At 61.3% G+C, this 12,922-nt stretch overlaps 1 protein-coding gene across 1 annotated transcript in view; it reads left to right on the top strand.

The window, feature by feature from the left end:
• CFAP46 (cilia and flagella associated protein 46) overlaps nt 1-5,744 on the top strand; it is a 55,449-nt gene extending 49,705 nt beyond the window's left edge. Inside the window, exons 51-59 of the mRNA XM_036337362.1 lie at nt 871-941; nt 1,026-1,086; nt 1,154-1,189; nt 1,712-1,814; nt 2,462-2,574; nt 3,572-3,653; nt 4,127-4,263; nt 4,384-4,464; nt 4,784-5,744. Coding sequence (XP_036193255.1) covers nt 871-941; nt 1,026-1,086; nt 1,154-1,189; nt 1,712-1,814; nt 2,462-2,574; nt 3,572-3,653; nt 4,127-4,263; nt 4,384-4,464; nt 4,784-4,905 — 806 coding nt within the window. The 3' untranslated portion in view covers nt 4,906-5,744. The remainder of the gene's footprint in view (nt 1-870; nt 942-1,025; nt 1,087-1,153; nt 1,190-1,711; nt 1,815-2,461; nt 2,575-3,571; nt 3,654-4,126; nt 4,264-4,383; nt 4,465-4,783) is intronic.
• Nucleotides 5,745-12,922: the final 7,178 nt, after the last annotated feature.

Raw genomic sequence — 12,922 nt, 5'->3', positions numbered from 1 at the left:
CCGTCACCCCGGAAGGGCCTCTCGGCTTTGAACGTTTATATCAGAAAGTGACACGGTGTGACGCGCATGAGTAAGCAGCTAAGTGAGGAAGTGAGAGCGAGAACGCAGGAAATCCAAGGGAAGCAGAGGACGGGCCACAGCAAGCACGTGAGCCATCAGCAGAAGAGAAAATGGAGCCACAAACTGGTTGTTTGAAAAAAAAAAAAGTCAGGACAAGGCGGAGAACCCCACATCCGCGCTTCCGACACAGGCGGGGACTGTCACTGTTCCCGAACCCACAGTGAGCGGCCTCCAGGGGCCGGCTGTGCGGAGAGAGGCGCGGGGGGGGGGGGGCGGGCACCCTAGGGGGTGCCCAGTGGGGTGTGCGCATGGTCAGTGGGCGGGCCTGGCCCAGGCCTTTCCCCGCCCTCTGAGTCTTTACATTGGAGGTGCCACTGCCATTGCACATTTAGAAAACGTAAAAGGAGCAGTTCGCCCTACACCAGTGATGGCGAACCTATGACACGCGTGTTAGAGGTGACACGCGAACTCATTTTTTTGGTTGATTTTTCTTTGTTAAATGGCATTTAAATATATAAAATAAATATCAAAAATGTAAGTCTTTGTTTTACTATGGTTGCAAATATCAAAAAATTTCTATCTGTGACACGGCACCAGAGTTAAGTTAGGGTTTTTCAAAATGCTGGCACGCCGAGCTCTAAAGGTTCGCCATCACTGAGCTACGCCTTGCTTTGGTGTTGAGGTAAAGTTCACGCCACATCCGACCGACCATTTCAAAGCGAGCAGAGTGGCGTCCGGCGGGCCGCGGTGTCCTGCACCCGCCTCCGGCTCGTCCCCCGGCATCACCACTTCCTTCCGTGTCTCCAACAGACCGGACCACGAAAAAGGGCTCCAAAGGCAAAGAGTTGAAGAGGAGAGGCCCAGGGAAGAAGAGCCGGAAGGTAGGTGGGCGAGGCCCGCTGGCCGCGGGCTGAGGGCCTGGGTGCCGCCGGAGCCAGGCCCCACGACCCAGCCTGTCGTCACAGGGCAGCGCGCCCCGAGTCATCCCTCCCGACGCCATCTTAGTCGACGCGGACAACTTCAAGTGTATCCTTTGCCGGGCCCACCGCCCAACACTAACCTGCGGTCCTGGTTCTCCTTAACCGAAGCCCAGACGTCGTGGACCCCTTCGAGGAGGCCCAGGGCCCAGGTGAGCACTTGCACGGCCCCTCCCCGCTCTGCATGCACATGCACATGCACATGCACACGCCACACCCCATCCTTGGCATCAGGCGTGGCCTGGGCCCCCACGGGGCAGCTCTGGGCGCTTGGGCTTTCCTTCCTCTCAGGCCTCCTGCCCCCAGGCTCTCGGTATTTAATTCTGAGATTTAAAAATTTTTTTACTAGAGGCCCAGTGCACAGAATCTGTGCACCAGTAGGGCCCCTAGAGGTTGCTGGCTGCCAGCCAGGTCCTCTCTCCTTCCCCTGGCTGGCCCCGCCCCCTGGTCGAACTCTGGGTAGAGGGCTCAGTTTGCATACTACGCTTTTATTATATAGGATTTTTTGGGGTGAAACTGGTTTTGCAAATCTCTCCTCGAGGGAGGGAAGGAGATCAGCAACTCTACTAGCAGTGAGTGCAGCACCTGCCACGCCTCGTCCCGCAGCCAGCCCCGCATGCTCCACGCTGGTGACGAAGCTTCTGTGTTTTGTCTCCATTCCATTCTCATTGCAGGAACATGGCTGCCTGTCTCCGTAACCCGGGAAATTTTGGATAAATACAAAGACTCGTTCACCGCGCGATGGGTGGGACATCTGGGAAAAAAGCTCTTTCCAAGGTTCGGTCTGGGTTCCCGGGACATTGTCCTGCGGGCTCCCTGCGCCAGGGGGTGCTCTTCCCGGGGGGCCGCTGTCCTCAGCCTCCACCTGGGCCCCTTCCCTCCCCGTCTCCCCTGTCTCTCCCTCAGGCCCCATTCTGTCCTGTGACCCCCTGACTTTCCTTCATCTCACTCTGGGCTCCTTGGCCTTCGTGGTGCCTGGATCAGGGCGTGGTTGTCCTTATTCCGATTCACAGCTGAGGACCTGGCCCCCAGGGGTGCCCTGTACAGGGTCCTACAACCAGTCCAGCCGGGCATGCCCTGTGGGTGCCCTCGGGGACTGGGCTGCTTGGGGTCAGGGAAGTGTCCCTCTAGCACTTCCCAGAGCCATGCCCAGTGAGATGGGGTCCCCTCCAGGGACACGGGGCCCACCCTTCTCCCGAGATTCGCTGGCACCAGCTCCCAGGGACCCTGGAGTCAGAGCCAGGAGAGGCCCCGCGGGAGGGCGCGTGCCGGAGGCTCTGTGCGTCTCAGCCGCCGAGTGGGGTGGAGGGAAGACGGAGAGGAATGTCTGTGCTTTAAAATCTCATCCCCGGAGGGTGTCCCTGGGGCTCCCGCATGTGCCTGTCCCTGGCTGGCCGCCCGCCCACCGAGCCCCTCCCCTGCAGCCAGGCCGAGTGGGAGCAGCTGCTGGGCCGCTGCGAGGGCTTCTTCTTCTACGGGATGGAGAACTTCCTGTCCCACTTGTCGGTGGAAAGGTTGGCTGCCATGAACTTGGAAGGTGAGCGGGTCCTCTCCTCCAGGACCGCGGGCGCCAGAGGACTAGGCGCAGGACAGGGCTGGCCTCGGCAGGGATGTCACCTCTCAGGGGCCCCATTTAGACTTCCAGGCCTGGCAGCCCACAGGGCGGTGGGGGTCACCCTCCCTGTTCGGGCCTGCGGAGGACGGGGAGGCTGGGGCGTCTCTGCCACACGCGGGTCACCCGCCCTGCCCACCAGCCCCTCTGTCTGAACTTCCGCCCCCACCCCAGGACACCGCCAGGGGCTGGCGGCATTGTCAGGGACCCCTCAAGGAGGCCCCTCCCCTTTGGGTGCTTGTCCCCATGGATGGCAGCCTGGGGATGCTTGTCCCGGTCTCCTTTCCAGCCCCCCACTCACGCCGTGGGGCCACGCAGGACAGGACCCCACTCCACCCCGTAAGCATGTCACCTGGGAGGTAGAAACAGGGCTTCTTTGAAACTGACCCCAGCCTTCCCAGACGGGATGGCCAGGCAGCCCAGAAATGTGAAGGTCACAGGCCTTGTGGGCCACGGCACCGCCAGGCCCACTGCTCCCCCCAGGCCTGTGTGTAAAAGCTGTCTGCCCCCGGGGCCGCCCAGCCAGGCCACCCTGGGAGCGGGGTGGGCCTCTGGATCTGTGGGGCCGCTGCACGCCCACCCCGGTGCATCTTGGACACTGGCCCCTGTCTCAGAGGGCATGGGGACCAGGGCGACCAACTCCTCGCCCTGTGCCTGGTCCAAGCCAGATGCCTGGTCGGGGTGGCGTGCTGGGAGCCGAGACCCCCTCGCAGGGCAGGGCCTGCTGGGGCCCGGGGCACAAGGAGGCTGAGACAGGTGTGGGCTCCTGAAGCAGATAACGCCCTGAGCACCCGTGCGGCCAGTGACCCGGAAAAGGGCCTGCAGTTCACACCCAGGCCTCGGGCAGCTGGGGCTATTTCTGTGGTCACTGCACCGGAGACGCCAGCCTGCACCCCCCCCCCCCCCCGCCTGTGTCCTGCAGACTGCCGGCTGATGGTCCTGCTGGACCTGAGCCGGTCCTACGAGAGCATGCGGCGGACGCTGGAGTCCTCGGAGCACAAGAGGTGCTGGTGGCCTTGCTGGCAGCCGGCTTATGGAGGCTGTTGGGGGGTGTGGGGGGCATATGAATGATGGGTGCATCCCATGGGGAGTGGGGGGGGGAGTGCCCCTGCAAGCTGTGGGCAGAGCCCCAAGAGGGAGCCAGGCCTCCATGACGGGCTCCCACACCCTCCCTGCAAAGTCTCGGGGGCCCCAGCAGCTGACCACCGGCCACTGGAGCCTCGAGGCTGCTGGAGTTGGGCCGGGAGCCAGAGGGCCGGCAGTTGGGAGGGTGCCCCCAGCACGCGCACCCCAGGGACCTGGACTTCCTCTCACAGGGGGTGCCCTGCAGAGGGATCTGAATGCCTTTTTTGTGGCATTTAAGTTTGGGGGTGGGAAGTTTGAAGAGCTGTCAGTCCAGATACGCGTTCCAGCCCTTGGTGCTGTTTGGGGTGAGGACGGAGCGGGCTCTGTCCCACGGGAGCTCGGTCCCCTGCAGTGTCCCCCAGCTGGCCCTGGAGGAGCCCATCGAGACGGCCATCCTGCTGAGCCTGGTGGGGGTCAAGAGCATCCTGGCGAACCAGTGGCCGACAACCCTGCAGGACAACGCGCTGAGGGCCAACGTCCTGTGGGAAAGTGCGTGGTGCCGGCCTGTCCCACACCCTGAGCCTCCATGGAAGCCCGCGGGGGGGGGGGGGGGGGGGGGTTGGGGCGGGAAGGAGGGTCCACGTCTCTGAGGTGGAATTTCTTCCCCAGATCTGCTGGCATTTGGCAAGACAACCGGGAAAGTGGCCCGTCTCCTTCAGAGGATGGAAGCTGGTGAAATGGTCAGCCACGGTAACTAGACTGTCCGCCTCCCGCCCCCACCTCCTGCACCTGCAGGGTCAGAGTCCCCGCCTCCACACCCGCACGGCCTCCTGCCTCTGGGCTCCTCAGGGGAAGCTCCGGCCATTAGATCCGCTGATTTGTCTTTAAAACGGTTCAAGTGACACCAAGTCTGAAAGCCCGGGAGTGTGTTCACAGCAGCGTCCAGGCCTGGGGCTGTGTCGCAGGCAGAGCCAGGAGCACCCCCTCCCCGCCCACCCAGGCGCCTGGCCCTGGGCTGGGGCCCCGGACTTCCTGCTCCCGGTGAGCCTCCTGTCCCTTCTCCCCTCAGACGAGTCTCCACAGACCCCCAAGAACAGGCTGATGCTCCGACCACAGCTGCACCGCCCTGAGTGGCCCTCCATCAGCCTCAACCTGGTCCTGTACGGGCTGCCGAACCAGGCCATCGTGTGATGCTCCCGTCCCGCCCGCTGCGCCCCTGCACGCCCGCCCCCGGGCCCTCCTGCTGGTCTGAGTGCCTCCCCTTCGCCCCCCGTGCCACCTGCCTCCTCCACCATCATCCAGGGCCCTCCCAGGGTCTGCCTGCACCTCTGCACCGGGACCCTCATGGAATGGGAGGACCCAGGAGGGGCCCGGCAGGCAGGTGGGGTGAGGGCTGCACCGGGGGCCACCCCAGGCTGCCTGGACACCTGACCCCACCCTGCCCTGTCGAGGGGGCGCATCTCTCCCCGGGGACCTGGCGGAGGGGTGGTCTCCACCCCCACGAGCCGTCAGCAGCAGGGGTGCCCTCCGGAGACCGTTTCTGGCCGATGTCCCTGGGGACGAGGCTTGTGGTCCTGGGGGGGCCATGCCGGTTCCGAGACAAGGAACACTGTTGGGCCCTTTTGTTGTCCATGTAAGAGCTTCAGTAAAGGACGGAACCCAGCTGCTGCGAGTGCTGTCTGTGGCCGAGACGCTGGGTGGTGGCGGGGCCGGGCCCAGCCTCGGGTCTGGGAGTCACGTCACCAGCACCTTCTCCCATCTGGCCGTGTGAAATGAGCCCCCAGCCCTCCCCCCAGAGCCCCCCACTCGGGTGGGCTCCCATCCTGGCAGAGGAAGGGACAGGTCCTCACATGGCACTGCCCTGAGGGCTGCATGGCCCTGTCCTCGCAGCCAGGACCTCCCAGCCCAGGTCACCCGCCACCACCAGATCAAGGTGGGCTGTGTGTGCAGCGGGACCCGGACTGTGGAGCCAAGTGGAGCAGAGGCACCAGGTGTGGCATGAACAGGTGCCATGGGCCGGCTCTGTGGCTCTGCTCTGTCCATGCGTTTCCTCACCAGGGGAGAGGCGATGGGGAAACGATGGCATAAAGCAAGACCTGGTCGGTGCCCCCCCCCCCCCCCCCCGCCAGCCCCGTTGCTGGCCCTCTGACCTTGGCACGTGTGTGCCCCACGCTGGGTCAGCAGATTGGATGGGGATGCCCACTCCCTCCAAACCTCTTGGCTGATTGGCCAGCACTGGACTTGCCAGCCCTACGCCCTATGCCCCCGCCCCGTGGCAGGTCCTGGGGGCTGAAGGGAGCTGTGCAGGGGGAGCAGTGGGGATGGGCGGTGCACAAGGCAGGGAGAGCCAGCAAGCAGAATGGGGGCACACACACACATGCATGTATACATATGTGCATGTACAGGCTCTCACATGCATCCACGTGCACACAGGTGCACGCACCCACACACGCAAGCCTGTGGAAACAGCACAGTGTGGGGTTGGGTTCCCGTTCGCCACCGTCTGCACTATTTATGCCGCTTTCCATGAATCTGTAGTTAATTCAATATAAAGTGTTTTTAAAGCTCATCTTTGATAATATTGAAAGGTGGAGATTCCTCCTTTTTTGTTTGATTTTTTCCAAATATATACACATAGTTGCTCAGGTTTTTTTTTTAAAGCTAACTAATGACCAGGGAATAAATTTGGATCAGAGCAGCGTTGGAAATATGAGCTTTCTTGTGGCGAGGTGTTGGCACGCACCCAGACAACAGGAGTAAAAGCTTCTGGAGATATTTCATTGCACGCTCACTGCTCACCTCCCCTGTGTCTCCTCACGTGAGTGCGATTTCATGCATCAAAGGCGCTAAAATAACTTTCTGAATTATGTCCCAGCAACATAACAAATCACATTATCAATTAACTTCTACAATAGAAGTGGCTTTCTGTAATAGATCCAAGCGTGAAAAAATTACGTGGGTGAAATTTATGTAACCCTAAAAACTGTAAGGAGAAGAAAGATCACGTTGAATTTATTGGTGATAATAGGGGACTGGAGGTAATTCGCATGGTGGGCAGCCCTGTGAGACAGGGTGACCAGTCCGCACGCTCTGGACAAGTCCCACAAAGGACACGGGCGGGGGACAGGGCTGGGCAGCCGGATGACCACACTGCCAGCCAGCCGACCCCGCCAGCGGGTCGGGGTGGGAGCCGAGGGCAGGCGGCTCTGGTCCAGGCTGAGCTCTGGACGGGCTCCGTGACCTTGAGCCGGTTACTCAGGAGCGTCAGACTCCCTGACCCAGGACTGCCCATCGCTGGGGCCTGGCCCCACCCAGCACCTAGACCCACAGTCCCAGGTCCCCAATGGCCCAGCCCGTCTGTGTCCCGGTCCCTCCCTCCCAGGCCGACAGGGAGTGTCTTGCTCGCCATTCACCTTTTTAAAAGTTCTACTTTTTTTCTTAATTGTCTTGACAATAGTGATTCCCATATTTTAAAGGTAAGGAGTGTTTTTATTGTAGGAAATTTGGACAATGAAGTCCTCTCAGCAGACAGCAAAGGTCACCATTTGATGGGTATCTTTTCTCTGCCCGCTTTCTGCCCCTCGAACTCCCGTGGGGTCTGGACCAGCCCCCTGCAGTTTCGCTGAAGGACTGTCCATTCCAAGGTGGTTTTTTAAAATCAGAATCCTCATTTAAAACATCTCTACCCTCAGCGGGCCACCTTCACGCCCCAGGGTCCCCTGTGCCCGGAGGGGGGCCTGTTCCAAGGGGGCTGCTCCTCGGGGGGAAGTGGGGGCTGAGGACCCGGGCACACCAGGTGCCCCGTCACTGGGCCCAGGTGGTGTGGGCTCGGTGTCCACACCTCACGTTCCTCCCTCACTTTATCCCCTGGATAGTGTCACCCAGACACGGACGAGGCCCATGCTCCTGAGGTGGCCACCTGGCGCCCTTCCCTTTGCCAGCCCCTGGCAGCCTCCACTCATCCTGGCACCGCGTCCTCACTTCCTGGCACGGGCTCTTGAGCCCCTGGCCCCTGCCTGGGACTCCCAGCAATGTCCCCGCTCACCGGGGAGGCCACCCCGCCCCACCCCATCCACCTGGGGCCTGGGCACCTGGGGCTCCCTCCTCTCCCGGCTCAGTTCACGGGCACAGCTAAAACAGGCTTTGGATTGATTTGGATTAAGATGTTAGGCGGGTTAATAAACTAAAGGGCCCGCAGACCCTTGTATATAAATTTCTATTAAGTCCCCGCATCCAACACTGGTCTCTAATAGTTTAATTTCTGTATTAAATAATTAAAACTCTATTGTCAATTGCTGTGAACAATTGTTTTTCTTAATGATCTTTCCAGAGGAGCCAGTAATTTTATATCTTGTAAAAATGATTAACTGGCATCATTATCCCATATTCCTGAAATATAACCCGGCGACTTCACGAAAGGCCATCTGTATTCAATTAATGCTCCTGCGTTAGACGCAGCATCCCTCCGCACCACGGCTGTCCTCTCATTTTATTATGGCGATGATGAAGATGGAAACAACCAGTTTAATTATCCCATTTCCAACGGTGAAATCAATTTGCGACACGTCTTCACGCTTCAAAAAAGAAGATGAAGGCGGCAGCAGCCTGGGCCCTGGGAAGGGCAGGCCGGGCGGAGCGGCCAGCAAACGCCTCCCAGGCTGGGCTGGCGGCGGAGCTGGGAGGGGCCAGCACCTTCTGGGCTCCAGTTCCCCGGGGGTTCCCTGCTCTGCCCCCCAGCATCACTCAGTCCCTTAGTCCCCCGCAGCGGGTCCCTGAGGCCGGCCCTGCTCACTGGGCCCACAGGGACATGGGCTGCTCCCCAGACCTGGTCTGACTGTAAAAGTGGGGGGTCGGGAGGGGGACTTCACGTGGCGTGCGGCCCCCTGCCTCTGTCAGGGTGATTTTCTAGGGACGCCCCTGCCCTGCCACTCCATCGCTGTCGGCCACATAATCTAATTGTTTGACGTTTTTATCACAAGTCCTTGGGAGCAGAGGGAGATGGCTAGATTAATACTCTGTGAGGTTGGCCGACAGCCGGGACGGCGCTGATGGGCTGAATTACAGGGGACTCTTAAATTTTCTTATTATAGATTTTAATTCTTTATGACAAGAGGCGAGAGGGGGCGTTAAGACAATGAGGTGGAGGCGGCCCTCCTCCGCCCTGTACCTGGGGATCAGGGTGCCCCCCTCGTCCTCCCCCTTTTTCTGGCAACTTTTGCCACCAGGCTCTGTTCTGGGGGCATCGGGGGATGGGGGTGTCCTACTGTCTGAGCACCCCCATCCTGCCTACAAGGACCATCCTGCCTACAACCCGCCCCCCAGGAAACATTGTCTTTGAGACAAAGCTCTTGGGCTCAGAACTGCCCCCCAAAGACGGGGCTGCTGAGCCCCACGGCCCCACGAAGCGGGTGCCATTCTGGTGACATTTCTGAGGGTTGAGAGTTGGGGCCTGGTCATGAGCCCAGTGGCCACTTGCATCTCCTGCCTGTGGGGTTCTTATTTGCAATTTGTCCATTTCTTCCCCTTTTGCTATTAATTCTAGCTCTTTGTGTAATAGGAGCCCTCACTTTTCTCTGTCATCGGCATTGAAACCTTCCTCCCAGTTTCCCATTTACTGCCAGATCTTCTTATTCATGAAGGGCTTCGTCACCCTGAAAATATTTCATGTACTTTTCTGGCCTCAGTGTGACTGTTTCACGCCCGTGATGGATACGGATGGCAGGCCTTCGGGCGTTACCCCACCCGGTCACCCAGGGGACCCTGCCCGTGCTCACCCTCGGGGTTAACCACACGTTCTACTGTGGGCCTTTCTCACTTGCAGTTACGCTGAGACCCGAGACCCTGCAGAAGCCCTTCTGTGCATGGCGTCAGGTGGAAGACGGGGCGTGTGGACGGGGCAGGTGTCCCTGAGGACCTAGCTGGCCTGGGCGCCCCTGGGAGGGGCAGCTGTGGCTGGACAGGCCCAGGCTCTGCAGAGAGGCTTCCGGGAGAGCTTGGGGACAGTGGGCGCTGGGGGCTGGGCAGTGGGCATGAAGCAGGCAGAGGGAGGTTCTGGGAGGCCTCAGAGCCAGGCTTTGGGGTGCAGAGTGGATGGCACTGGGTCACAGAGGCAGGGAGTCAGGCCCCATTTCCCAGGGACATGCTCTGGATTCCTGGAGCCAGAGGCCTGCTGCCCCCACAAGCAGGCTGTGCGAGGCGGTAGCCGGGGCGGTGGCCAGGTGTGAGGCATTGTCTCTAAGCACCTGTGTCCTTGGCCCCGAAATTGCCAAGCCTGTGGGCAGAGGGAAGTGACCTGTGTCAGGACCCTCTGTGGTGGGGCAGGTCTGGACTCCCCATAGGGAGAAGCTGCTGGGCCCCTGGGCTGTGTAGCCACCCCCAGCTCCTCTCGGACCACCTCTCCTCTGCGGTGATGCAGTGTCCAGGCCCCGTGGCGGGAGGGACAGCGATTCCACTCTGAGTAGCGTGGCCACAGCCCTGGACCGGCCTCAGGACCGAGTGCCACCTGACAAGGAGCAGCGGGACCGGCGGGGTCTCTGGTCCTGGCACCTGCCCCTCCTTCCCCTCCAGGAGCAGGTTCACGCGTGGTTTGCTGATGAGCCACTGGCTTGGGGTGGGAAGCCGTGGTCTGGATGAGGCCTCTTTCTGCAGGACCCCCGGCCTCTGGGTGTGAGCCAGCACCCTCCTGCCATCTTGGGCCTCTGCCTTCCTCGCCACCACCATCCAGGCCCAGGTACTGTCTACAGTTCGGGGCTCTGGGTCGCGGGGCCTGGGTGAGGCTGAAGAGGGCGAGACCTGCCCCACCCCCACCCACTGAGCAGGAGCTGGTCCGCAGCCTCCCTAGCAGCCCAAGCTGCTCCCGGGAGTGGAGCCGGAGCCCCTCCTTCCTTCTCCTTCAGGAGCCCCTTTCCGGCTCCCGGCTGTGCCCCTGGAGCCCCCAGCCTGCAGCCCTGTGTGCTCAGGGCGCACCTGAGGTCCAGACCCAGCGGGGCTGTGGGGGGGAAGGGGCTGCAGAGGACAATCCCAGCGACCACCCAGGCAGGATCGGCCGGCTTGTTCCATCTCCTTCGGGAGGAGCGGGGCCTGGCACCAACTCCTCTTCTCACACCCTCGGGGTGGGCCGCCCCTGGGGGTGGGGGCCTGAAACCCGGGTGCAAGCGCAGGAGCCTTCTGCTCCAGGGTGCGTGTGCGGGAGAGCTCAGCCCCTCGGACGTCCTGATCCAGGACGGGCCGGCCTCCAGGGTGCCTGCCGTGACCGAAGCTGCCACCTGCCCCACGCGCTGTGACCGTGGGCTTCTGTTTGCCTTACTCTGGGGCCTTAAGTGTTTTCTGGGACCCTCCTGGGGAAGGCAGCACCCTCTCTAGGGCATGTGGGGCCCAGCGTGGAGGACAACCTGGAGGCGCCAAGTGAGGTGGGGGCACCTGGCTTTCTCCTGGGCCCAGAGGACCAGGCAATTGGCCTCATGGGTGGGTTCAAGCCGCCCCAGCTCTCCCCCGCCTTTGGTCTTCTGCCGCCTCTCACAGTGCTGTGTAAGTAACTACAGACACAGTTGTCAGACCCATTCGCCAATTTTCATGCTGTCGGCTCCTGCTCTCCTCCGCGCCCCCGCCCCCACCCCCCGCACCCTGCCAACCCCACAGGGAAGCTCCCTCCGAACTCTGGGACAGGCATTTCCGAGACCTGGGACAGGTGTCAGAGAGGTTCAAGCCAGAGAGCTCAGGCCAGGCGTCCACGGGGCAGCCCCCCCCAACACCAGGAACAGCTGAGGCTGCTGGATGTCCAGATGTCGTCAGGAAGGGGCACCCAGGGGCAGGGGAGGCCACCCACCCGGGAGGCGCTGGCCATGGCAAAGCCCCACCCTCTGAGGGGGAAGCCTCCCCAGGGGACAGAGACCGGCCTGGATGGCAGCCAGGAGCCCTTCCTTCCGGAAGCGGCCACGTGGGCAGTGCTGCTCCCGTGCATCCGCAGAAGCGCGGAGCGGGCGCCCTGACACAAATCTTTTACTGGGCGCGCAATTAGCGCGTTTGGCAGGTGGTCAGATGCCCCCCGGAGAGCAGCCCCGGGAGAGAGCTCATTACCCGAGATCCCACAGCTGGTGCCCGCAAGGCCCCTGGGGAATTAGCTCTGAGCCGTGATTTACGGCCCCTCCCTTTGTCCTTTCCTGAAGGACAAGGTTCTCTGGGCCTGTGTGAGGCCGCCCTGAGGGCCTGGGCCTCTGCAGTCACCACAGCTGGCTGCCTCCTCCTGGGAGCCCCTCCAGATTTAGGCAACTGCTGTGTGCCCCTGGCCAGGCGCCTGTCTGCCCCGGGGCATGGAGTGGGGTGGGTGATTTCAGCAGGGACCTCTTCAGGTGGGGGGTACTGGCCCTGCTTGCTGGGTGTATAGGTCCGGCCCAGCGTGGCCCCAGCGTGGGTGTGGCTGCAGGCAACAGGTGGCCCCAGGTCTCCTCTCAGGAAAGGCTCCCCAAAGCGGTAGGGCAGTCAGGCCTGGGGTAGGGAGGGGGCTCAGTCTTCAGTCCAACCAGACTCACGTAGGACGTTTCCTCCTGGAGCACCAAGCTGCCTCTGCTGGGAAGTCATTCACTCAAGCATTCATTCATTCATTCATTCATTCATTCATTCATTCAATCATTCCAGCTCTTCACAGCCTGGGCCCCTGGCACGTGGGTGCCTGTCCTGACCAGGGACCCTGCAGGATGCTGGGAAAGGAAGGAGGCACCTATGGGCCATTCCCATGGAGAGCGCGAGGTTGAGGTCTGGGCTGCACACCCGGGTGGTTCTGAGGGAGGGTCTGGAAGGAGAGGAGGAAGTCCAGGCGGGGGCTGCCAGGTGAGCTAAGGAGGGCGGAGGCACCACCCTGAGCAGCAAATGAAGGTAACGGAGGTGTGTGTGTCGGCAGAAGGGGGACGTGCACATGTGGCACCTCGAAGCAGCCACATCTGCCCTGTGCACATCTGTCCCAAAAGCACAGGGTGGCCCTGTGTCATGCCAGTTGTCCGGGAAGCCACACGGGACCGCAGGTCCCGCACACCCACGTGGTTCTGGGAGCCAATGAAAGGACTCCCTTCAGAAGCTTCTGTCAGATCTGGGTGGTTCCCTTAGGACAGTGGTTCTCCGCCTTCTGGCCCTTTAAATACACAGTTCCTCATGTTGTGACCCAACCATAAAATTATTTTCGTTGCTACTTCATAACTGTAATGTTGCTACTGTT

Source organism: Myotis myotis, unplaced genomic scaffold, assembly GCF_014108235.1.
Source record: "Myotis myotis isolate mMyoMyo1 unplaced genomic scaffold, mMyoMyo1.p scaffold_m19_p_15, whole genome shotgun sequence".
Lineage (NCBI taxonomy): Eukaryota > Metazoa > Chordata > Mammalia > Chiroptera > Vespertilionidae > Myotis > Myotis myotis.
Note: the sequence above shows the minus strand (reverse complement) of the source record. Positions and strands in the feature narration are given on the sequence as shown.